Source organism: Metopolophium dirhodum, chromosome 3, assembly GCF_019925205.1.
Source record: "Metopolophium dirhodum isolate CAU chromosome 3, ASM1992520v1, whole genome shotgun sequence".
Classification (NCBI taxonomy): domain Eukaryota; kingdom Metazoa; phylum Arthropoda; class Insecta; order Hemiptera; family Aphididae; genus Metopolophium; species Metopolophium dirhodum.
Window position 1 is genome coordinate 38,629,037 of NC_083562.1, and position 23,552 is coordinate 38,652,588.

Sequence of the window (23,552 nt, forward strand, 5' to 3'; positions counted from 1 at the left end):
AAAAACAAAATTACAAAAAAAATCACCGACATTTTCTGAAAATCCCGACTTCTCCCACTAATCATGTATCTGGAGCCGCCCCTGCTTGACTTGTTATGTAAAACCACCTTGGGTTAGGTCTCTGAATTATTTTTGCACCAAAATTTTTAAAAATAATTAAAAATTTGTCATAAGGCGTTGTGTGTGTGCTTAAGACACCGGAAATCTTAAACTTCGTAATGCTATACCATACAGTTTAATGATTTCTGCCAATTAATTATTGCACCATCGGTCTGGTTGTAATACATAGGTTTCCGAAAGAAAAACAAATTGAAAAATTCACGTGGGTGCTAAACTTAATTTATACCATTAAATTTAACATATATTATGTTTGAAAAAAATGTCATACCAGCCCGGGGGGAGGGGGGGAATCCAAAATTCCTGAGCACGCCGTTGAAAATACCTACTACCTATCCAACAAATACTTACCGTCGTGTCGGATTGCCTAGGTACCTATATAGAGTGGGCACGTGGCTAACTTGGAAATTAAACGATTTTCACTTGAGGTGACGACTTGCTATACACTTCAACACGATTTTCGACTAACACATTTTACATACGGAGAACACCGGACATATGCGACTGCATACAGACGGATTGCTCATTCTGGTTTCTTCTTAGACTATTTAACCTGCAGTGATAGTGTAATGAGTGATGACTGACTTACTGGACACTCAAACACGGATTTCTAGCTTATATCATTTTACATACAAAAATGCACTGGAAATTCAATTGTCGAATTTCCTGGGCCGTGTGAGATTTTCAGACACTCTAACTCGATCTTCAAACATTCGCGCCTTCCAAACAAGATCGCCAATGAGCCAAGTCTTATCACAAGACACAAATCCACCTTCTCTAACTATTAAATTTTGACAATTTGGCCGACCTACAGCCTACAGGTGATACTTTTATAATTCTAACGACCCTTTGGTAATTACTCTCAGCCAATCTCATGGGCCCCCAGCTCCCGAGTTTCTGTCGTTTCTGATTTTTTTATGCGCTATAACCACGGAATAGATTAAGTAACCAGACCTATGGTAACAACACTGAACACGTGATAAAATTATCGTGGTAGATAACGACATTTGATGATAGCAAATTAACAGGACTTTCGATTCCCGGCTCGCGGTTGTTCTTAAAAACTAAATGCTTGCGAATTTAACAATTGTTACAAAATATACTTTGAAGTTTGATTTCGTACCGATAACAATATGTCTCGTCCGGAACATTTAGCTCCACCGGAAATAGTAAGTTCTGTATATCTAATAGATATGAACGATCTTTTTATATATTATAATATGCCCGAGCTGATTAAATATCAAAACATTTCAGTTATTTACAATTTAACATTTTTAATTATGTATTTATATGTAATATTATATGTGTATTATATACCTATTAGCTGTTACACCTAGTATAGTATGTCAGTTTTGTCATTAAATAATTTATTTACAAATTTTGTTTTTGTTGTTTAACAGTTTTATAATGACGATGAAGCAAGGAAGTATACCCAAAAGTAAGCAACCTTCACATAGTTATTACTCCATCTCTATAATTCTTTGTTCGCAATTCAAACATTCCTGTAAATATAACTATTTTTTAGTTCTCGGATGATTAACATTCAATTAGAAATGGCTGAAAGATGTATGGAATTATTGATGTTGCCAGAAGACGAAACCTGTTTGTTATTAGATTTAGGATGTGGTTCTGGTCTAAGTGGCAGTATTGCTGAAGATTTGGGTCATATTTGGTTTGGCATGGACATTTCAGGCTCCATGTTAAGTATGTTGAATAATTTGGTTATGTTATTTTACAAATTATAATTATTAAAGAGACAATTTACATTCAATAACTCATTAATATTTGACATGAAATGTATACACTGGGTTATTTAATTTATTTGTATATATTCTATCATTCTTTGCAACATTAATTAAAACAAATCTTAAGGTATATTTCATAACAAATTTACATTTTATAATACCAACATAGTCAGTTTTTGGAAGGAACGTGGTTCATGAAAGCTCGTTCACGCGTTTAAGTTCATATTTTGTGAACGATATGTGAATGTCACTTGTTTTATTCAAATAGAACGTAAACGACATTTATATATTAATTAATCTGAACGATTTATTTAGTATTAAATAAATATTGATTGATAATACTATTATGATATTATATAATATATTACAAATTATTAAAATAAAATACATGAAATTCCAGTGGGCAAGCTTGGATATAAAACAACAATAATATTATGATTTCCACAAGTTTGTGTTCGTATTTAAAGGATACATAAAAATAAATTAAATGAACGCATTCATATTTTCAAAGAATGTGAACATGGTCATTTGGAAAAAAAATATGAAACTTAACGTGACCGAGTTCCTTTTTTAAACACTGTATGTGAACGAATTCATTTTTTTAGTAAATGTTTCGAACACTGAATATTGTCCATCTAACAATATTAGATTTAATTGTACATTTATCAAATTTAAAAGTAATAATTATATGTGTGATGTACTATCAATAAAAAAAAAAACTTCCATACAATGCTGTATATTGCTAAATTTTAAAATTCAAAATGTATATTTTAATTTTAATATTTTCCTATAACCTCTTGCCAGTGTCCGTCATGTCGGATATAAAATGTAAATATTTTAATCTATTGAAACACGGAGATAGAAATGTATTGGGAGTATCCTTTCTAACTACCATTTACAATACATATTATTATTATTATTATTTTTTATTAGAAGTAGCAAAAGAAAGAGAAGTCGAAGGTGATTTATTGTTGGCAGACATTGGTGATGGTGTTCCATTTCAACCTGGTACATTTGATGGTGCATACAGTGTAAGCACATTACAATGGTTATGTAATGCAGATAAATCATCACATAAACCTGCAAAAAGGTTATATACTTTGTTTTCATCATTATTAGCTTGCTTGGTAAGTATTACATTCATAATATAATTTTTAAACAAATAAATAGAATATAGACATATTTATTTAACTATTGATTGGTTTTATTTTAGAGCCGTAATGCAAGAGCAGTATTTCAATTTTATCCAGAAAATGTACATCAAACAGATTTGGTTGTATCACAAGCGAGAAAAGCTGGATTTTTTGGAGGATTGTTGGTTGATTTTCCTGATAGTACTAAAGCTAAAAAATACTTTCTTGTTTTGATGACTGGTGGTGCTATGCCCATGCCTCAAGCACTTGGTACAGAAAATTCACAAATTAATTATACATCAAAAAGGTAATAATGGTACAAATATCTAAAAGTGATGTAATATTTGATTTATTTATTAATGATTTGCAGAGAAAAAATGACAAAAGGGCGTGCTTCAAAATTAGTAAAAAAAAGTAGAGAATGGATTTTAGAAAAAAAAGAAAGAAGAAGACGTCAAGGAAGAACTACTAGAGAAGATACCAAGTACACAGGACGATCAAGGAGTGGACGGTTTTGATTTTATTTGTAAATTAATTTATATTTTGTCAATTTCAATAAACTGTTATTTATTTAAGGATAAAACTTTTATGAGTTCACTGTTTTTTTTCTTATTGGGTCTTCTTTAATTACCATTTACCACTTACATCATCATATATTATTGTTTCTGCCATGTATATGAACTTCAATATAAAGCCAATATCAATCTCTTTGTGCATTTCTTTATTATATTGGGTCGTGAGTAGCTGAAACAGATTTTGAAGCTCATTATTATGTAATTTTCTTCAGTCTAAGGTTGGTGCAATAATGAAAATCAAAGAAAATTTTTTTATAATTTTGTTCTCATTTATTGTTATTATGTATAATGTATAATAATATTATGTAGTATTTATTTATCTATATACTAGATCTCCTCATCCCTTTGACTAACCACCATAGGCTTCCATAGATCTTATCCATTAAAATCTCTGGGGGGGCTAATGTTTTTAACATTGATGTAAGCGTGAGGCTTTTACCCGATACAACTAAAAGTCTGTTTTAGGGGGTTTAGTGAGATACTTGTGGAAGGTTAACTTTCCACATTTCTGCTAATGCTAACCATCGTGTATTCAATTTTTCCCTCCTGATTGGACCTGGTATGTTGTTACTTACTACATGTCTACATAAGATTTACTTCAAGGAGACGAAGACCACTTTTTCAACCTAAGATTGTTCTCGATGCTGCCTCAAGTGTTAATTTCAATCTGTTTTATACAGAATCCGAAAAGATTCACCAATCAATGCTTTGACTTTTTATAGCAAGTCCACTAGTCTGTACCCCGATTTAAGATAGATTAAAGAAGATGTTGTCTTAAATCCTGATCTTTACAATATACTGTAGTCTGTACCCTGTTAACCTAGGGGGGCCTAGGAACCGCCCCTCCCCCAAGCTGTATTTCTAAACAATTTTGTACTGTTAAAAACAAAACTACAAAAAAAAAGTCATTGACATTTTCTGAAAATTATGACTTGCCCCCTCTAACCATGTCTCTGGAACCCCCCTGTGTTAACCTGCAGCTGTGCTCTTGGCACTAGACCAATAGACGATAATTCCCACCCCTACAGTAGAGTAAAGCGTGCTGCAGAAATGCAGCGGGTACCGGGTAGGGACTAGGGAAGCAGCTGCTGTACTAGTGTACTGCTGTAGTACCGTACTACCGTGCCTACGTGCGCCCGAGCCCGTGTCCCGACAATTTATATACGGGATTTTTATCATCACAGTGTAGCCAAAACTCAAAAGCTGTTCCGGGTACCATAATTTTTCCTGACCATGACTCGACATGACTACAACTGAATTATAGTGATTGCTTTGTCGTTTGTTTGCCCGGTCGGTCGCATGATAAGTGAGTCTCTTTGTGTGGTGATCGAGCGCCGAGTAGAAAAGGAAGGAAAAACTGTCGTTGCCGCACAAAAGAAACACAACAGGCCGCCGAGTGAACGGTGAAAGTCTCCTACTGCGGTCTGTGATTCGTCTCCGAACGAATCGTTGTGAGTAGTGACCGCGAGTCTCGTTAGTCGTTAGCACTCGGCGCGCTTCATAGCGCCCAGTCGAGCAGTCGACATTCGACGATAAGTAGTGCGACAACACGTTCGGTCATCTATCGACTTGCCGTCTGATTCGTCAAAATAAATATTTCGTATACGACAAATGGTGCGGTAGACGAAGAGTTACTTATGCGACCAGTGCCGGGCACTCTGAGTTGTGCCGTCGCGCGTCTGCACGCCCGGAAGGTAAATACCGAAATCGAATACTACCACCCATTTTAAACGGTCGTACACGACATAATAATACGTACTTGCCAAATGTCTTGTGGGGTAGGCTGTACGTGGGTGTATAGTAAATTAACGTGATGGACGGTCGTGGTCTCGGCTGACGATCCCCTCACACCCTCTTCGTTTGTTCGTGCTAAACAAATTTTTTTGAATTTTTATCCATTTGATCAGCTTACCGATCAGTCAATGGCGTCCTTTTACCCATAGGCAATCCACTTTTAGAAGCTCATCAAGGATGTACCCTGAACGGAATCACGTATTTGTGGTATTTGACACCATAGTCGTGTGAGCGTCTTCACGTCTGTCGAGTCCGCACTAGGTAGGAGAACCACCCTTATCGTGTATCCTCTTCCCAGAAAACCATCTCAGTGGCTGCAAAATTAAGTTTATGTTATACATACGTAGGTGCCTAGCTAGTCACATATTTACATTATTATATTATACACTGATTTTTTTGTTTGTTAAAAAAATCACAGCGGGTGCAATGGCACCCACTGATCGCTCTCTGCGGGCGCCCCTGCCTCTTCCACGCCTTGTAGGTTATTTGATTTTCTATGGTAATAATATTATCATTAGGATATAAAGAAGGATACCTAGTAGGTACAAAGTGTAGTCATTTCAGATTTTATGATGTAAGTACCGTTGTACTAAAGGTCAATGGTCACCTCACTACCTACATCCTGATGGAAGAATTAAATTGCATGAGGTGCCTAAATGTTATTTAGTTTGAGTAACGTTCAATTATTTGCATCAATAACTCTGATTATGGGTTAAATTTTTTAATAGATCTTTGGACTAAATTTATATCAATCTCATTAATAGCTCTCCTTCGTTTACATCAGTTCTAAATAACCTACACAACCAATTATATAGGTATCGAACAATTTTAATTACCTAAGTACAGAAGTAAGGATATGAGAGAAAACCAATTACAATATTAATGTAAAAATTCAGTATGTACCTAATACTGTTATTCAGATTGTCTAGATGAGATTTATTATATCATAATATGTTTCAAGTAGCTATGGCCTAGGAATATAGTTATTTATAATTCTGCTTATAGACTATTAGACTATAGCCAAAAATATATTTATAGTAATAAACAAAAGGCTTATTTCACATCCTAAACAAATGTTTATTGTGTAATTTTGAAGAAAGTAACTAGTTTCTGTTTGTATTATAATAATTGTTTTTCTCTAGGAACATTTATCATTATTATAAGTAAACATTGCTATCTTGTGTTGAGGTGAACGATTCGAGACAAGTGCCTCATATCCAGATGGATGTCTATTCAGTTGTATACAAATCTTACCAACTTAATTTGATTAAACCGTTATTTATCTCATACTTTCAAACCATATTTCCAATTTATAGGTAGTTGTTGTTTCTATATTTTAATATCAAAGCCTAAATAGGTATGCTTTTTGTATTGTCTAAATATTTAATTTATATTAAAATACAGTAATAATTTGTATGTAAGGTAATACCCTACCTATTACTTATTAGTGTTGTACCTCACACAAAGTATGTTTGTTGTGAAAGTATTTTTTGTCTTTTTTAAATTAAACTGTGTTAGTAGTTTTAAACAAATATTTGTCTATGATCACATTTAAATATTTCTTATCTATTTCTGATGGAAAATGAAGGGCAACAAAGGGCATCAATTTGATCTGTTTTGAATAAAATACATAGGTATTATCCAACATGATCTGTATCTAATAGACCTTTAATTTGTAATCTTAATATATTGTTCGTGTAATTACTAACGACCTATAAGCTCTCATGTTAAAACTAATTTAGTTAAAGACCTTTGTTAAATACTTGAAAAAATTATAACTTATGTTTATTGACTAACTTAACTTATTATCATATGATCTAATATGATGAACATTCTTTATTTAGTTTAGAATGGACAAAGGAAACAGATTCATTCGGCCATTAGGATTCAGACGACGAACAAGATCGGCCAGTAGCGTTGGTATGTTATAAATTACATCACAAACTTATTCATTACTTTTAAACTTATTTTATTCGTGTTTTAGCATATCCAGATAATAAAGCTCAAAGTGATGATTCCAGTAGTAATTCCAAAGATGTAGGAGTGTCTAGTATTTATCATGTAAGAATGCTTTAAATTTTTTTTACAAACATCATTAATTTGATTAAATATAATTTATTCCTAAAATAGAGTGATTCAGATGACATAAGTGGTGCTCCACAACCAATTCGATTTGCTTTACTATCAAAACATCTAATGCATTTGGAATCAGATTCAGTCAATGAAAACTTTACCCCTGGAAGACCATTCACTAGAAGGTTAAATTAAATAGTTATCAATAAATTGATTATTGATAAAATATTAACATTTATATTATATGTTCTTATAATTTTTTTATAGAAAAAGAAAATTTAAAAAGATGATTGTCGATCCAGATGTTAAGTTTCCATCACAAATGACTAGTAGTTGTTCTCAAAGTAGTAGCAGTGAGAAGAGAAGAACTACACGTCACTCGGCTAGTATGCCAAGGTACTGTTGTTTTTTTTCTTAGTTCAACTAAATAAATATGATTTTATTCAAATTGAAATACTTTAAATTATGACACAATACCTTAAAAATTTAGAAACTGTGGATCATTGATCTTGGCTATTGGTAAAAGAAAGCGCAGTAATCGAGAAATTATAGCTGGCCATCAGGGTACTTCAAATATCAAATCAATGGATATTGATGTTGCTAGTAGCTCAAGTAGTATTAGTTCCTCAGAAAGTGAAGCTGGAATTTATACTAATGATGAAGGAAGAGAAGGTAAAACTAATATTAATAAAAGTTATTCATAGTCATATTTTTATGAGCTGTTATTTAATATGTAGGAGATGATGAACAGAGTGATTGGGTTGGTAATGCATGTGGAGCTGGTGGAGTAACTGATGATGATGCCGAACCAATTAAAATTGATTGTCAGAAATTGTTATCTGTTAATTTACAAAATAGCCCGTTAGCCGAAGGAAGAGGACCTGGCCGTATGCCAATGTGGCATAGAAATACTTTTCTTAAGGTACTAGAAATACTTTTTTAGTTATTTTCTCAATTTAAAAAAAACTAAAAAAATAACATTAATGTATGGTTTAGAAGAGTGATAGAGAAATTCGTGGAGGCTTACGCAGAGTTCGGTCAGTTAAACCTAGTTTCTCTGTTATGACTTCAGCTAATGAAAAAGTATCTCGTTTCTTACGAGATCCTGCTCAGTCTGAATTAAGGTAATTGTTTTATTACTTACTTTTTGTATGGTTTTAAATTGTAACTAAAAAGTATATTATATTTTAGGCTGCATCCAATGCCAAAAAACGAACAAGACCAACTATCACATTTAGCAGAAATGTATTCCCTTCATATGCAACTCAATGACTCGCCAAAAAAAGGAGTTACTCTGACCAAAACTGAGTTAGTTTTTTTTTTCATTATTATACTTAACATTGATTGTATTAAAATTATATTAAACATTTATTTTTCAGCAACACAATCCAAGTAGACTTAGAAGCTCCGTTTTCACATCTTAATCCATCAAAAGATCACAAAAGAAAGAAATCTGCAACTTCTGGTAATAATAAAACAAAAAAATCATAGTACTGATGAGTAGCAGCCTGTACCAATGTAATGTTATCTCTTAGAAAAACTGTATGCTGCTGAATATATTATGAAGTCTTTGTAACATAGACGTCTCCCTTGGGCTGGGAATACACAGGTGTTATTTTACCGCATGTATATATATAAATATATACATGCGGTAAAATAATGCCCTTATGTTGTGTTCCTTACATAGTTACATTACATACTCATAACAATTTTAAACCATTTTTTTCCAAATGAACTATAACTTAATTTTGATCATTCCACATTTGTTGTGATTGTATATAATTATAAATTTACTTTTCATTTTTCAATAAATTTGGTAGATATTAATAATTTTATATAAAAATGAATACGAACAAAATGGTTAATCATAACCATAAATAATAAAAATATGAATTGGTCTTTTTTTTACATTGCAAACATTTGTAAAATTGGTCCTTCTTTGATGTTTAATTCCATTGCATGTCGCTGGTGTACTACAAATATTTATTACTTGTTTATTATTTACAATGTGTTATACATAAAATAATTTATTTAATATGTGGTTTTAACCACATGTGTACATTGTACAGTTGCATAATATTTTAACAAATCAATACAGGTCATAACCTATCATCAATACCAAAACTAATTTAACGTCTAATTAAAATTTAACTTAAATGATAAATCATTGTTTCAGAATTAAGTTTAGGCTTGCAAGCATTACATAATCAAGCATGGATACCTATAGTTCTAGAAGACAAGCCTTGTACATCATCTCAGACAGAAACTTCAACTCAGAACAAGTGAACATTATTACATACTTGTGCCAACTAGTAAGGCTGAAACTAATTGAAAATGCAGCTTCAACACGCTTTTTTTACTATTTATATATTATATTATATATGAAAAAATTATTATAAATTATTATAATAATTATTATTTTGTTGACATTTAATTTGTCTACCAAAAATGCATGTTAGATAATAGTAATACCAAAGTATTGCTATTGATGATTGAAATAGTCTTAATTATATACTGACTTATTAAATTTACCAATCAATTTCAGTCATTATTTTTAAGAGGAGTTTATCTATTATACTTAAACGCGGAGGTCGAAATACTCTTGATACTATTACTTTCTGAATTCTCAGTATTCTAAACATTCTGGTTTTAAACAAACATTTTTCATCATTTTAAATGTAAAGCTTTCTATGTCTAAAACTCTTCTTTAAATTGACATTATTATAATGATTTGTTTTAACCAATAACACTTCTTATGTACACTTTTAGGTATTATTTTTATGTTACTATTCCATATATTTATAATCAATTAAGTTTTATCATATAATTTACATGCTCATTCATGAAATATTATGTAACTTGATGTATGAATGTGATCATAATTTCTTAGTTTATAAGACGTAACATCATGAAATCACCGTTAATATATACATTTTAAACAATTACATACACAAATTGTTTTCATTTTTAGACTTAATAATAAATTATCTATAATATACAATTGTTGAAATTTGAATCAGCAATAATAATTGAGAAAATAATTTATTTAATCATGGATATTATTGTAAATACTTCAAACACAACATTTTATACTTAAAATCAATGATATAACTAAATTATAGACATATTATATAATTGGTTGGAAAATAATATTAGGATTAAAAAATACATAGAATAAAATGGAAATCAAATAAAATATTTGAATGTAATTTTATAAAAAAAAAATTCTCATTGGTTTTTGCATAATATGGTGTTATCAATAGCCTGTACAATTAATTTTAAGTGAGATACCTATCTAATATCTATAATTATTTAGATTACTTACATTTATCACCGTTTACTATGACTAAATTCCTACCTATATTATTGTGATCTTATTTATAGTTATAATATATTCAATATGGTTTCTAAGTATCTAAATTTTAAATATGGATGTTGTATAACTTAGGTTGCCGTTACTCGTTAGTATTTGAATAATTTAAAGTATGAAGCATTATGGGAATAATTTGGATTTCCTTTTGTAAAAATGATTCGTTGTTTAGCAGATAAAAAAAACTAATTTTAAATATCTTTCAGTCCACTATGTTTTTAATACATTTCAACTTGATTAATAATTTGTATATAGTATGTACTATATTATTGTCATTGTATACATTGTAATGATCTTTATGGTGTCAATGGCAAATTACATTTTGTACTTTTCCATAATTTTTAAATCAATTTATATATTATCAAGTGGCCCATTTTATGTGACTGCATAAAAAAATACATGAAACCAATAATTATAGGTGATTCTTTTTAAAAATATTTTCATATGATAATCTTAAAGTGTTTACTCTTAACCAGTTAAGTCTGCTCTTGATGTACATAAACCTGCAGTTTTACCTATACCTATAACATTTGATATTCAAAATCGTATTCTCGTGTACCCGGTAATAAAATTAAATTTGAAAAATTTAGTTGAAGCGGAACATGGATGTTCGCCGTTAGGCGTAAGTTGTTCCTACTGTTGGTACTTTTATCGTCTGTAACTGTAGCAACAGGTCGAACTTCGAACAGACGAAAGTTTTGGGCTTGTGTATCCTCGAACAGATTTTGAAGGAAGACTATATTATTATTGGTTTTCAGTTGCCATTTGAGCAATCTTTCATCATCGCGATTCGCTATAGTATTTTATATTTTTATGGATAGAAATAATATTTTCTTCGCGCTGGTGACGGGCGGGCGCGCGCACGTTCGAATTTAAGCGGGCACGTGCTGTTTGGGAACCACTGGTCTACGGTGGGCCAATGGCGTGAGCGCCATGCGACTCCCCGTTCGACGGGCGGGAGTCCGCGTGATTTTCCCGCTAAAATCCCTGCGCACAATCGGGACAAAGGCCTCTACCTACTAACCGGTCGCCGCCGAATGCCGATACTGGTAACCGGTACTCCGACTTCTCGTAAGTCGAGACCAGTCCGCAGTCGCGCTTCGCACCGGCACCCGTCCGACCATATTGTAACTCGCCCTATTGCTCCTCCCGTCTTGCAGCACGAGTGGTCACCGCACCCCGCCCGCCCAGTCACCGCCGCCGCCGCATTACAATTTTTAACGGACAATTGACAAACTGAGCCCGTCGTAAGCGATATCCGTCCGGAGAAATCTTCGCTCGAAGCGTTTGTCTCGAGCTGAAAGTCGTGTAATCGTTTTCCTAACCGCTAATTACTGTTTTGTTTTTCCTTTTTTTATCTTTTTTTTTTGGCGGCAAAGCACTGTGTCTGGTGTCACGTCATCGTCCAGGAGTTTAAAGGTTAGTGGTTTTTGTGCTTAGCTGCTTTTTTAATCTACTTTTTCCCCCGACCACGTCCCTCCTAGGTAGTTGTAATTTTCCCGAGACATCGGACCCACCTCTATAATTAAAAATAATATTGGCTATATTAATATTATTTGATATCCAAACAGGTGGTGCCGATACAAGATGCTATAGGCATGACGATTAAAAGTATATGTGTAGATAGGGAAGTTTTTATAGAACGTATAGTATTGAAGTATAATATAGACGGTATCTCTACTCGACTTCACAGGTAGTTCGATTTATTTTGTCGTCGAGGGGCACGATTTTTGGAATTCACGTTTTTTTTTTTTTTAACGTCTGCTGGAAAAATCTATTACGGGGTGGTCCGATGTAACTTTGTAAGTATAATATACTTACCTACCTACCTCCTTGGTTGAGTATCAGAAGTTTCGACGAGAACATTTTCGTAAATCGATACCCGCGTGAAACTATGTTATTTAATTCGCCCACGACCACTGTCTGTCTCTAATCTACGAAATAGGTTAATCGTATATTATTATTATTATGCAAATGCCCGGAAATGGTCACACCGCGTTTTGAATATTCCACAAGTCATTTATTCGATTACAATATCATATGGCATTTGCCTGCAAATACATTTTAAATGATTATATCGTGTTGAAAATACCTACCTATTCAATTGGGTGGACTATGTGTCAACTTCATCATAATCGTTTTTTAAAGGCATGATCTCATATTTTAATATTTGTTCGATAATATCTTGAATTTTTTTTTTTTCAACAGGTAGGTACTTAAGCTTAGGTACCTTCCTATCACACTATTAGTATTATACTTACAATATTTCTATATAATAAGGTTTTAGGATGAGTGATAAGTATCTTTCAAATTTAAATGATTTTACCGTGTATAGAGGAAATCATTTAAATTTAAAAAAATAAAATATTAACAAACTATCTACCTACATTTAGGAGAAAAATTAAAACAATGCTACCTACCCACTTTGTTTGAAATGTATGTACCTAGACAAGTATATGATTCATAAAAAACTTTTTTACCTAGTTTCAACTGCTTTTATCTTGGTAAAAAAAATTTAAAAAAATGACTACAATGTTTTAATTGATTGAAAATATTATATATGTTAATAGGTTACATCATAATACACACAATAGTACCTTTGTACTTTTTTATTATTTTATAAAAATAACTCAAGACATCATGGTCATTTACATGCATACATTTATCTACTTCTCTTATTAGGTATATACAATTAAATTTTTAAAAATGTAGCTTATATTACAATATACATTTTCTTATTTTTGTTTGATACCTAGTATTTAAATATAATATGTCGGTACCCATTGGCGTGGTGAACGGTAATTTCAGAGCCAATTGCCTCCGAGATTTTTCTTAAATAGAGGGGGGGTGGTAGCCAGTGGGTCCCCTAGTAAATGTAATGTGATAAACTCGACAGATTTTCAATAATGATCTGAAATATAATTAGTTAAATTATATTAATACATTATTATGCATTTATACTTGGGATATTTGTAACTTGCCTTTGGAAAATTTTCAGTTCACCAAGCCACTGTAAGGTACCTGTCACGTACCACAATTAATAAATTGAAATATATTATTCCAATCAAACAATTATTGTCGATGTTCTACTTGTACTTTTATTATGAATAGGTACTTTTGATTATCTTCCTATTTTTGTTGCTCACGATTTATTTATCCCTCTTTACAGTTATAGTAAAATTAATAAGAAGTATGCTTGACAGATAACAGTGTAAAAAAGTCAAGCGATGCAAATGCGCAAACTGGGATGAAAATGTTTACCGTAGTGTTAATCATACTTGTTATTCATTTCACTATGTTTGCAGTTATATTCATACCTATTTCAATTTTAGCATGATGTAATGTGAGATAGGTAATAAGTAATACTTTTATAATTTATTATACCTAATATTTACACCACCTAAAATATCCTATTCTCTGTTGGAAGTTTCTCCCTTAGAATACCTTTTATTGTACTATTTGTATTATTTTCTGATTTGGGTTGATGTATATATTTATTGATACCTATATAATTTGCTTAATTTTAAAGAAAAAAAAATACTTTTTCAAAGTTATTTGTTTACTTACACATTTTAATTCCTCTTAAAATATTTTTGCAATCTAGCTAGCACATATTTTGATAGTGGGAAAAGTACCTTAAATTCTAATAAATTCTCTTAAGTAAATAACGACTAGGTTTTAATAGGTACCTTCAATTAATTTTAAGGTTGAATTCTTGGTTATTTTTAATCAGAATCCCAAGTACATTGTATTTTAAATTAAATCAGATTACAATTTTTAAAATATTAATTTACAGGAAATTCGAACTAACAGTTTTGAGGATTTTGATTGAATAAAACAAAATGGAGACACCACCTTTTTATCCAGAGCCAACTCGGATGATGACCAGAAGCGTTCTAGCTGAAATACCAACTAGGCTAGGACGATTATCTATGACAGACCCAAACAATGGTAATATAATATTAATAATACAGCTGCAATATTTACATCAAATAAACCTTACTAAATATATACTATATTACCATACCTTCATTAGGTTTGGGCCGAAATGATCACCATCTCAATATAATGAATACCACTATAAGTAACTTGCCAACATCAATGATGACGCCATCCCCTAGTCCGGATGAATTAATCATCCAACAAAGGGGCCGTCGTAAAATACCAGTTACTTTTAGCCCTGACATTGATGCCATAAAACAGGTAGGCTTCATTCATTACATTCATTAGGTATATTTTGTTTTTAATTACCTACCAACTCTACCATCATTTTACCTTATTTTTATCTTTGGGTTTTTTTTTTTATTATTATTATTGTAACTTACTACTAAGTTTAACAATGTGGTATGGTTTTATGTTTCAACTATAAAATGTCTTATTTCACTTTAAAACATTCAAATATTTATACATTTTATATGATTAAAATGTTATTTTTTTTTTTTCCACCAAATATAGACAAATATTAGTTATTAGCCCTTTTCTGGTTATGTAATTGTTTGAAATAATTTTTTTTTATATGCTTTTAAATTATAAATATTAGCAGGTTTAAATAATATTATTATCTTATAAATACAGAATATCCGGGTATAAATTACTAATAAGGTTCATAGAGATTAAAAATACATTTATCTTTAGTAAGTTTTAGTTTTCATATATGTATATCTTAAAATAATTATTTGAATTTCTTAGTTAAATGAATATAAATGTGAACCTTCTTGTATAATCCCTATATCAGTTTTTAAAATACTAAATTTCAATTAAAAAAATAATAATCATAAGATAATAAATAATAATAACTGATAACTAATCATTTAGTAGGTACCTATTTGTGTTTCATGTTAAAATTATATCTATGATAAAAGCTATAACGAGTAGGTGCCTACAATTTATTTCAGTTTATGGATAGATATGGAATTGTGTGATTAATTAGGTATATTATCCTTCAATGTTAATATGAAACATATGCTTAATTTTGATAAAATCCATGACCAAATAATTATTATCTTATATTTCGATTTTTGTAAATAATGGCTAAATGCTAGTAAATATCTGGACATCTGGAATCAATTATAATAATATTCTTAACAATCTCATAATCATTAGACTAGATAAAAAAAATCAATGTGTTAATTATCATAATATTTCTTGGAACCTCTAAATAAAAATCTTGAAACTGTTCTTTGTAAAATTATTTTAATGATTAAAAATATTCCTTTAAAATTTAAAACAACTTGAAATTAATAAAAAAATATACTCCTTTTACAATATATTTCTGATTTGTAACAAAATAAGTATTATGTAAAAATATGTTTAAAAAAAAATTTTAAACATATCGTAACCTCAGCTATGTATGAGTTATCAATAGAGCACGGTTTTCTATGCAATTGTATATTATTTTCCTTTTAATATTTTTGGGTTTTTCTCAGTATCTCCATGAATCATCATTATTTGAAACTAATGGTGAAATTTTTTTTTCATATTTTGGCAAATTAATATTTTAAACAGAGATTAAAATATTAAATGATAAATATTTAAATTTTTTATGTTAACTATTTCACATATAATATTACAGTAATAATTATATTATCACTTAAATACATATATCCACAGATTACGTAAATCATTGATTATATATTATAAATATTCACTACACAATCGATACTATTTTAGTTGCCATATATTACATTGGTTTTATTTAAAATTTATTTTTAGAACAATCAAGAAACTCCAACAAAATCTGGTTGTTCTAATTTCAAGAGTTCAATTGTTCTGAGGAGTACTCCTCGCAAGAGATTACTATTAAATGATCCACTGGAATTATCATCTCCAGATAAATACAAAATAGTATGTATAAAGTTTAGTTACTATAGTTAATTATTTTGTTAATAATTAACAATGTTTGTGCTTAGGGCTCTCCAAGTTGTAAAAAATTACGTACTGAAGTGGCAGTTGAACTTCCAGAAGATAATTGTCTTTTGTCTGCTTTAAAATCATTATCTCCAGATCAGCTAATTAGTATAATCGGACAGATTGTCATTGACCATCCGAGTATTGAAAAGGTACATACATATTCAATTTTATTCAAAAACAGCTTTATATAGATACTTATTTTATTCAATAGGAAATTAGATCACACTTCCCTGTGGCCGATTTAAAGCCCCTTGAAGAGCGTATTTATTATTTGCGACGTAATATCTACAAGGCTTTACCAAGTAGCAGATTGATTTCAAAAACTGATCCAACTGCCTATAACAGAGTCTCAACCCATGTCTTAGCATTCAAGGTAAGTTTATTGCCTGTTTTCATCGAGTATTGACAATATTTTAATCCTGCATTATTTAATGTGTTTTTCAGAAATGTGTTGTCGATCAAGGCAGACGCTTGGTTGAGAGCTATCAGTGGCCAATCGTTATGGACTATGTGTTCATGGCATGGAAGCATGTTCGTAATACTCCTATATGGGATAATCCTGCCCACAACGCTGCACGCCGACAATGTTTTAAATCACTATCAGCTCAGTGTATAACTGCCCTCAAACACATGAAGGACACTATGAACCAGCAAAGCTGTGACAATTATAAAAACCAGTGAGTTTTTCTTTTTAAGCTTTTTAAATGCAATTGGTGATGTACAATTAAATTCTAGCGTACTAGTTATTATTTAATTTCTAAAAACTGTTTGTGTTTTGTCTGTTAACATAGATTGAAGCTGTTAGTTGATGACAGTGAAGACATAGAATGGTGTTTGCATTTCCTGAACATTCGTGAGTGACCCACGTCCCACATTAGTTTGGTTTTCTCTATTATATATTTTTTTTTTTTTGTCTAGCAGCAATTATATTTTTGTAGTTGCTGGATAAAATGTTGACTGTAGGCAATTATTTAGCTAACATACTACGTAACGTCGTGTTAATTTAAAATATTAGTAAATTTATTTTAATTGTATACAAAAAATTTAATGTTTTCTACTTATATGTGAATAATATATGGTGTATTGTGTTTTATTTCTGGAAATTCTGTAATTGTAATAATTTTGTCAACATAACCCACCCCCTACTATTTCTGCACAAAATTTTTAGTTTGCACCTACACCATCAAACAACTATATTTATGATTTTTTTTTTTTGGGGGAGGGGGGGGTTTATTTGTTTTTTGCTTATTATTTATTTCGTGCACCATTGTAATTTTTTTTCTATTGAAATTTATTATTTATTACAATTATTATTATGTTCATAAGACGTGGGACCACTAAGTTAGTTTATTATTTTACAGAATATTAGCAACGGTTTTGCGTTGTAGTATATTCATATTTTTTTATTAACAAATTGTTAAAATAATATAAAAATGTAGCGTGTTTGTGTATTAATCGTCAGTTTACTGAAAATAATTTATTATTAAATTCAATAAATTTGTTCAACTTAAGACTGTAGGGTCGTAATACTCAAATGTGTGCAATGCATGTAATTTGAATCCTTCTACATAGACTGTATAGTTAGTTTTATAAGATAAATTAAGTAAATGTACTTAGATTTAAAAAGTAATAAATAAATGTTCCATGTACAATTTGTATACCTAATGTATGAATAACTTTTTGTTAGTTTTAGTTATGTTTAATGTTTATCGTATTTGTAGGTAAATCTATAATTATTATTTGTGGAAATGTATCTAACCTCATAATTCTAAATAAATGGTAATTAATTTAAAATTTTTATTTTTAAACATTTTATGGTCAGTAGCTCAATTACAAAAGGTGTACATTTTACATGCATTTATATGTTTTATAAATCCACAAGAAAATTGAATAAATACATTAATTGGTAAAAAAAAAGACGAAACATTTCAGATAGGTGGAGAGGGAACCAAATTTATGTGTTGTAAGAAGGAAGGTAAATCAATATTTTACCATTGAGAAGATTACAGGGGAAAGACTTAAGCAATTCGGTGATCAGCTAAAGACTGGAGATTTAAGCTTCAAGACCACTGGGTCATAGTTGTGTAAGGGAATGAGTAATTTTTAGCTTGAAACCCACAAAACACATTATTATTGGATGTGCGTGCTTAATCTGTCGGCAGTAGATTACCAACTGCCGAGTGAGGGATCCAAACAACAGATCCGTAATCATTTATAGGCCTAACCAGGTATTGCATACAGAACAACGCCTTTAAGGAACTACCTAGCTTAAATACAATGTCTAGGTATCCTCTTAATAAAACCATTTTAGCGCTTTACTAATCTGGTAGAACCAAAATCTAGAACTTGGTTATTCATAGAGTTCGGTATGAGGATGGTCGTCAATAGAGTATGGAAAGTTGAGAGGAGAATGGCATCTGGTAAAGATTATTGACTTGCATTTCTCAATATTAAGAAACAATCCTATGTTTGCTCCCCACTTGACAAATCTGTCTGAATCTTCCAAAAAACACAAAATCAAGGCGATTTGCAATTTTATATCACCAGCAAAACATAGTAACTTTTAGAAGGGAACCTTTGCAACAACTTATTATGAAAAATACAAAAAAAATGGGATACAAATTACCACCTTGGGAGACACCAGATGTAGCTGTAAAGGTTAGTATGTAAGTAAGAGGTAATCCAAGATAACAATGGGAAATCTATTCCTAGAGCTGATAGAACAGATATAAGGAAATCATGGTTTAAATTTTTAATTTATTTTCATATTTAAACAAAATTAAAAAATGTATATAATATGCAGAAGTTTCATGACCATATTATAAAAAAAGCGGCCCCCACTCAAATTTAAAATTAAAATAAATTATTTAAGATATATTATTAGCGGATTAGTGGTATTTCTGAATGTTGCAACATGTCAGGTTAGTTTTTTTTTCAAATATTTTAATTATATAGAAATAGAATACAGCCCTATATCGATTTAACATTCCATTTGATATATTTTCATGATTGGAAAATATATTCAAGTATCAAGTATGTATCAAACATTATACATACAAATTTCATTTTAAAATGATTACATTTTGGACATTTCTCAAAAACTCAATTTCAAAAATGTAATATATCAGTTAATCACTGCCTTAAGTTCCAACCATAGACATATTATATGTCTCTGGTTCCAACTATCGAGATCATTTTGTCCCCCATAATCCATATTATTTAATCTATTCTATTGTTGTCTGTTGAGTAGATATTCGTCCCATGCCAATAATAATTAATCTATTAACTGAACTACCCTTTGGAGCATTTTGGCAATCAACCTCCTCGTTTTTCTTTAAAATATATTTCTTTATATTATATTTTTGTTTTTTTTTTATCATTACTTACTATAGTACTGAGTACATAATATGTAAAAAAACATTATGTAGATGTGTATTTTATTAAGGATGCATGATTTTCAAATAAATAAAAACATAATGTAACTGGTCATTTGAAAATTAAATTTATTTTTCATAATAAACATTAAGACTGTCTAAAATATAATAACGGTCTTTTGAAAACAAAAATTATAATAAATTCTAAACATGGTAGTTTTTGATTTCTGATCCAATAATTCAATGATAATAATTTACTATGTTTTTTTTTCCTTTTGGACACTTAAAATCTAATAAAAACAAAAACATATAATATTCTGAAAAAGCTATCAACAATGCTCCAGACATATTAATACCGTTGGAATGATAAATAAAAACAATGAATTAATATACTATGCAATCTATGAACAATCTAAATTATACCTCAAAACTGTACGATAAAGGGTATTGATAATTTATAATGTTAAATTGATGATAATTGATAATATATGTGTACCTGCACAAATAACCATAGATTTATAAGTTATTTGAAAATGGGAATGTAGTTATCCATGCGAGCACGATGCTTTTGCGACACACATTCAGATATCCACACAACATTTCTGCATTCTTGTTCTTTAAGTTTCAAATACGAGTAGAAAACACCGTAATGGAATTGGCGCATGAATGCATTAACATTCAACTTCACTTCATGTTCAAAGAAACGATCTTCAAGAGTTTTTTCACCAGGATTAGTGCCAGCACCGTCAAACAGAGCACTGTACTCAGCAAAGTACTCAGCAACAGCTTTGACCTATATGTTATAAAAAGCATATCAGAATATGATTAATGATTATTTTCTAAAAACAATTGTCATTTTATTATGTTGTAAACGTTACCTGATCGTAATCATCAGCTCTAGCTAAGGCTGCAAGACCATCTGGGTAGAGTTTGCCGCATCTTGGATACAGCTTAGCTCTATCGTCCTTAGTCAATTCTGTTCCAAACGAGTTGATTGTTATGTTTATTGCCCGTCTATCAGCTTCAAACGATAATATTTCACACATAGTATCAGCAGTGATACCTCCAAGCTTTTTACAAAAATCATAAAACGATTCCAAGTAAGCCTTATACAGAGTATTACGAATAATTTCAATGTTCATTTCGTCGAGATCCTGTTCACTAATGCAGTCAACAAAGAATGGAGCCAACGGTGTGTCGACCAACACAGCATTGTAAAGTTCAGCTGGAGTAGCAGCAACATGTATTGCTTCCATTTGCTCGAAACTACCCAATGGATGACACTTTGGTATCAATTCAGATATGGGGCGCTGGTGAAGGGTCCCGGTGATCAACAATATGATGTTGTCAATCATGTAACTGTACGTGATGTAATCGAGGAACGTGCTGAGTGGTTCCACGGCATGGTTGCGCATGTGTTGAAATTCAATAACGAGCTTCTCGCGCAACTTGTCATCGATAACGGACACCGCCAGCGGGCTGGGTTCATTGGCCAAAAACTGGCCGTAGTCCGTGGATTGCAGATGCAATTTAAGATCGTCCAAGGTCTCACACTGCTCAAGGTTCAGGTAATCGGCATGTCTGAGTATGCCACACTTGAAGCCGCGGCACAATCCTTCCAAGTATCCTCCGTCAATGTTGAAGAAACAACCGGTGTCCACCATGATTTCGTTAGTCAACCTAAAAACAACAACGTTAAAGCGACTGATCTAAAACGAGACCGTTCACGCCCAAAATCGTCCCCACTGAATCGCCCGACAATCAGTTGTAGTACGAACAATATGTAAACAAGTGTCGTTGAAACTGAATCGATAGCGGTCGAGAGGACGCGGACACGGGCTGATTCGGGTTCACCGGGCTTACCTGAGCGGGTTGTGTCGATCAAAACGTAACTGTCCGCCGCAATTTGAATGTTTGGCAGACTGCAGAAAACGAAATTACGATAGAGCACAAACACAGCAGACCGTACACTGTTTCTACAAGTACAAATTATAGTACACACCTTAATTTTTATCAATTGACAATCATCGAGAGTCACGACAGTATCATTCCGTGTCGAAAGTGGTGTCACGGAATCTGTGGTAGAGGTGGTCGTGGTAATGTTCTGGTTAGATTGGTCTGAAGTTAGAAACGCGGCGTGATTGATACGGACGAGGATCGCATGAACACAGCAACGTTTTGTGACAGCCAAAGTGCCTGTAATTTTCATACATTGCATTATTAGACTGCTGCAAGTTTGAAGTCAATTTCAATTATTCAATAAATATATCGTGAACGAGGAGGGGGCGATTACTAAAACCCGTCCAAAAAAATTCCAAATTTGATTATCCAGGCTACTACTAGGTACGAGTAAGTATTATGATTTTACTTTCATCAGCAAAAAATCAAGATTTCTTATAAATTTGAATGTATACTTGACGCCGTAAAGTTAACTGTCAAAATTCATAATTGGGACAATGTCCGGGCAATATGGGAAATTAAACACTTTGTCCGGGAATTGCACAGAATGACCAAAATACAGTGGGCAATAAAAATTATGAATAATAATGAAAAAGATATAAAACCGTTTTTCTTTTCAATAAATAATTTACAATATAGTTGATTTTCGGTAAATGTAAGTTGCGTCCCAAAAAAAAGGTTCCGATAACAATATACTTAAGTTGCGGCCCGGTATTTCTCAGGTACATACGTAAGTTTCGGCCTGTGTTTCTGTCCTGTATACGTTAATTGCATCCGACGGAAAATCCTTAAAACTAACATTTATAATGTTTTTATCGATGGTATTTATGATGGTATTATCAAGAGTACTTCCTGTTCTCTATCTGCAAAATTTTACTGTAGTAACATTTCATACGATGAACACATATTAGTTGTTTTGGACTTCCTTTCTTAAATCCACAAGATGTTGAAAACTGTTTTACTGAAGACATTATGGCAATACAACCACAAGATGCTCGAGTATTAGAATTCACAGACTATATTAGATTCATATATAAAAAATGACGCTGACTTTCCACCAGAAATATGGTCAGAATATTTATCATCGACATTACGCACGACTAACAATTGCGAATCTTTCCATAGAAAATTAAATAGTTCGTTTAATTCTTCTCATCCTAATATTTTTAATTTTATAGATATTTTAAAAAATATACAAATTGATACTTATATAGCGTTACGAAGTCAGGGCTCAAAAAATAGAGTAACAATTGAAAAAGAAGGATATATTAAAAAAAAATGGAAGAATTATAGAAACTAAAAAAATTACTCAAATTGAATTTGTGAGGCAATTGTCATTCAAATTTTTACCTACTTCTATATAGACTTAAATAAGTTATACTGAATAAGTTAATAATTGATAAAGGACAAAGTTGGCACAGAAAAATTCAACTGCAGCTTATAGTATATCGATACAAATATACAATTTTAAATAATAATAAATAAATATAATAATTAATATT

General features: G+C 31.2%; 4 protein-coding genes across 6 annotated transcripts; 3 read left to right on the plus strand and 1 right to left on the minus strand.

The window, feature by feature from the left end:
• Positions 1 to 954: 954 nt before the first annotated feature.
• Positions 955 to 3,584, plus strand: LOC132940258 (probable 18S rRNA (guanine-N(7))-methyltransferase). Its single transcript, XM_061007746.1, has 6 exons — positions 955 to 1,286; positions 1,518 to 1,555; positions 1,643 to 1,821; positions 2,796 to 2,989; positions 3,076 to 3,302; positions 3,366 to 3,584. Exons 1-6 carry the CDS (start codon positions 1,251 to 1,253, stop codon positions 3,511 to 3,513), a joined length of 822 nt encoding a protein of 273 aa, XP_060863729.1. The 5' UTR covers positions 955 to 1,250; the 3' UTR covers positions 3,514 to 3,584.
• A 1,248-nt stretch (positions 3,585 to 4,832) lies between these two features.
• LOC132940253 (G patch domain-containing protein 2-like) lies at positions 4,833 to 11,143 on the plus strand. 2 transcript variants are annotated; one of them, XM_061007737.1, is made up of 11 exons: positions 4,833 to 5,264; positions 7,209 to 7,284; positions 7,349 to 7,425; positions 7,495 to 7,622; positions 7,705 to 7,833; positions 7,928 to 8,109; positions 8,175 to 8,359; positions 8,434 to 8,561; positions 8,629 to 8,745; positions 8,817 to 8,902; positions 9,614 to 11,143. In XM_061007737.1, exons 1-11 carry the CDS (start codon positions 5,208 to 5,210, stop codon positions 9,721 to 9,723), a joined length of 1,275 nt encoding a protein of 424 aa, XP_060863720.1. In that variant the 5' UTR covers positions 4,833 to 5,207; the 3' UTR covers positions 9,724 to 11,143. The 2 variants fall into 2 exon arrangements, with proteins under 2 accessions (XP_060863720.1, XP_060863721.1); XM_061007738.1 differs by having other exon boundaries at positions 7,214 to 7,284.
• Positions 11,144 to 11,776: 633 nt separating this feature from the next.
• On the plus strand, positions 11,777 to 18,511 carry LOC132940256 (uncharacterized). 2 transcript variants are annotated; one of them, XM_061007743.1, is made up of 8 exons: positions 11,777 to 12,226; positions 14,604 to 14,758; positions 14,844 to 15,010; positions 16,520 to 16,651; positions 16,717 to 16,866; positions 16,929 to 17,090; positions 17,162 to 17,394; positions 17,509 to 18,511. In XM_061007743.1, exons 2-8 carry the CDS (start codon positions 14,650 to 14,652, stop codon positions 17,576 to 17,578), a joined length of 1,023 nt encoding a protein of 340 aa, XP_060863726.1. In that variant the 5' UTR covers positions 11,777 to 12,226; positions 14,604 to 14,649; the 3' UTR covers positions 17,579 to 18,511. The 2 variants fall into 2 exon arrangements, with proteins under 2 accessions (XP_060863726.1, XP_060863727.1); XM_061007744.1 differs by lacking the exon at positions 11,777 to 12,226 and adding an exon at positions 13,469 to 13,489.
• Positions 18,512 to 20,196: 1,685 nt separating this feature from the next.
• LOC132941757 (V-type proton ATPase subunit d) lies at positions 20,197 to 22,139 on the minus strand. The gene is made up of 3 exons (XM_061009913.1): positions 21,955 to 22,139; positions 20,970 to 21,771; positions 20,197 to 20,884 (listed from the first exon to the last, which is right to left on the minus strand). The coding sequence occupies exons 2-3, from the start codon at positions 21,753 to 21,755 to the stop codon at positions 20,615 to 20,617; spliced, it is 1,056 nt and encodes a 351-aa protein (XP_060865896.1). The 5' UTR covers positions 21,756 to 21,771; positions 21,955 to 22,139; the 3' UTR covers positions 20,197 to 20,614.
• Positions 22,140 to 23,552: the final 1,413 nt, after the last annotated feature.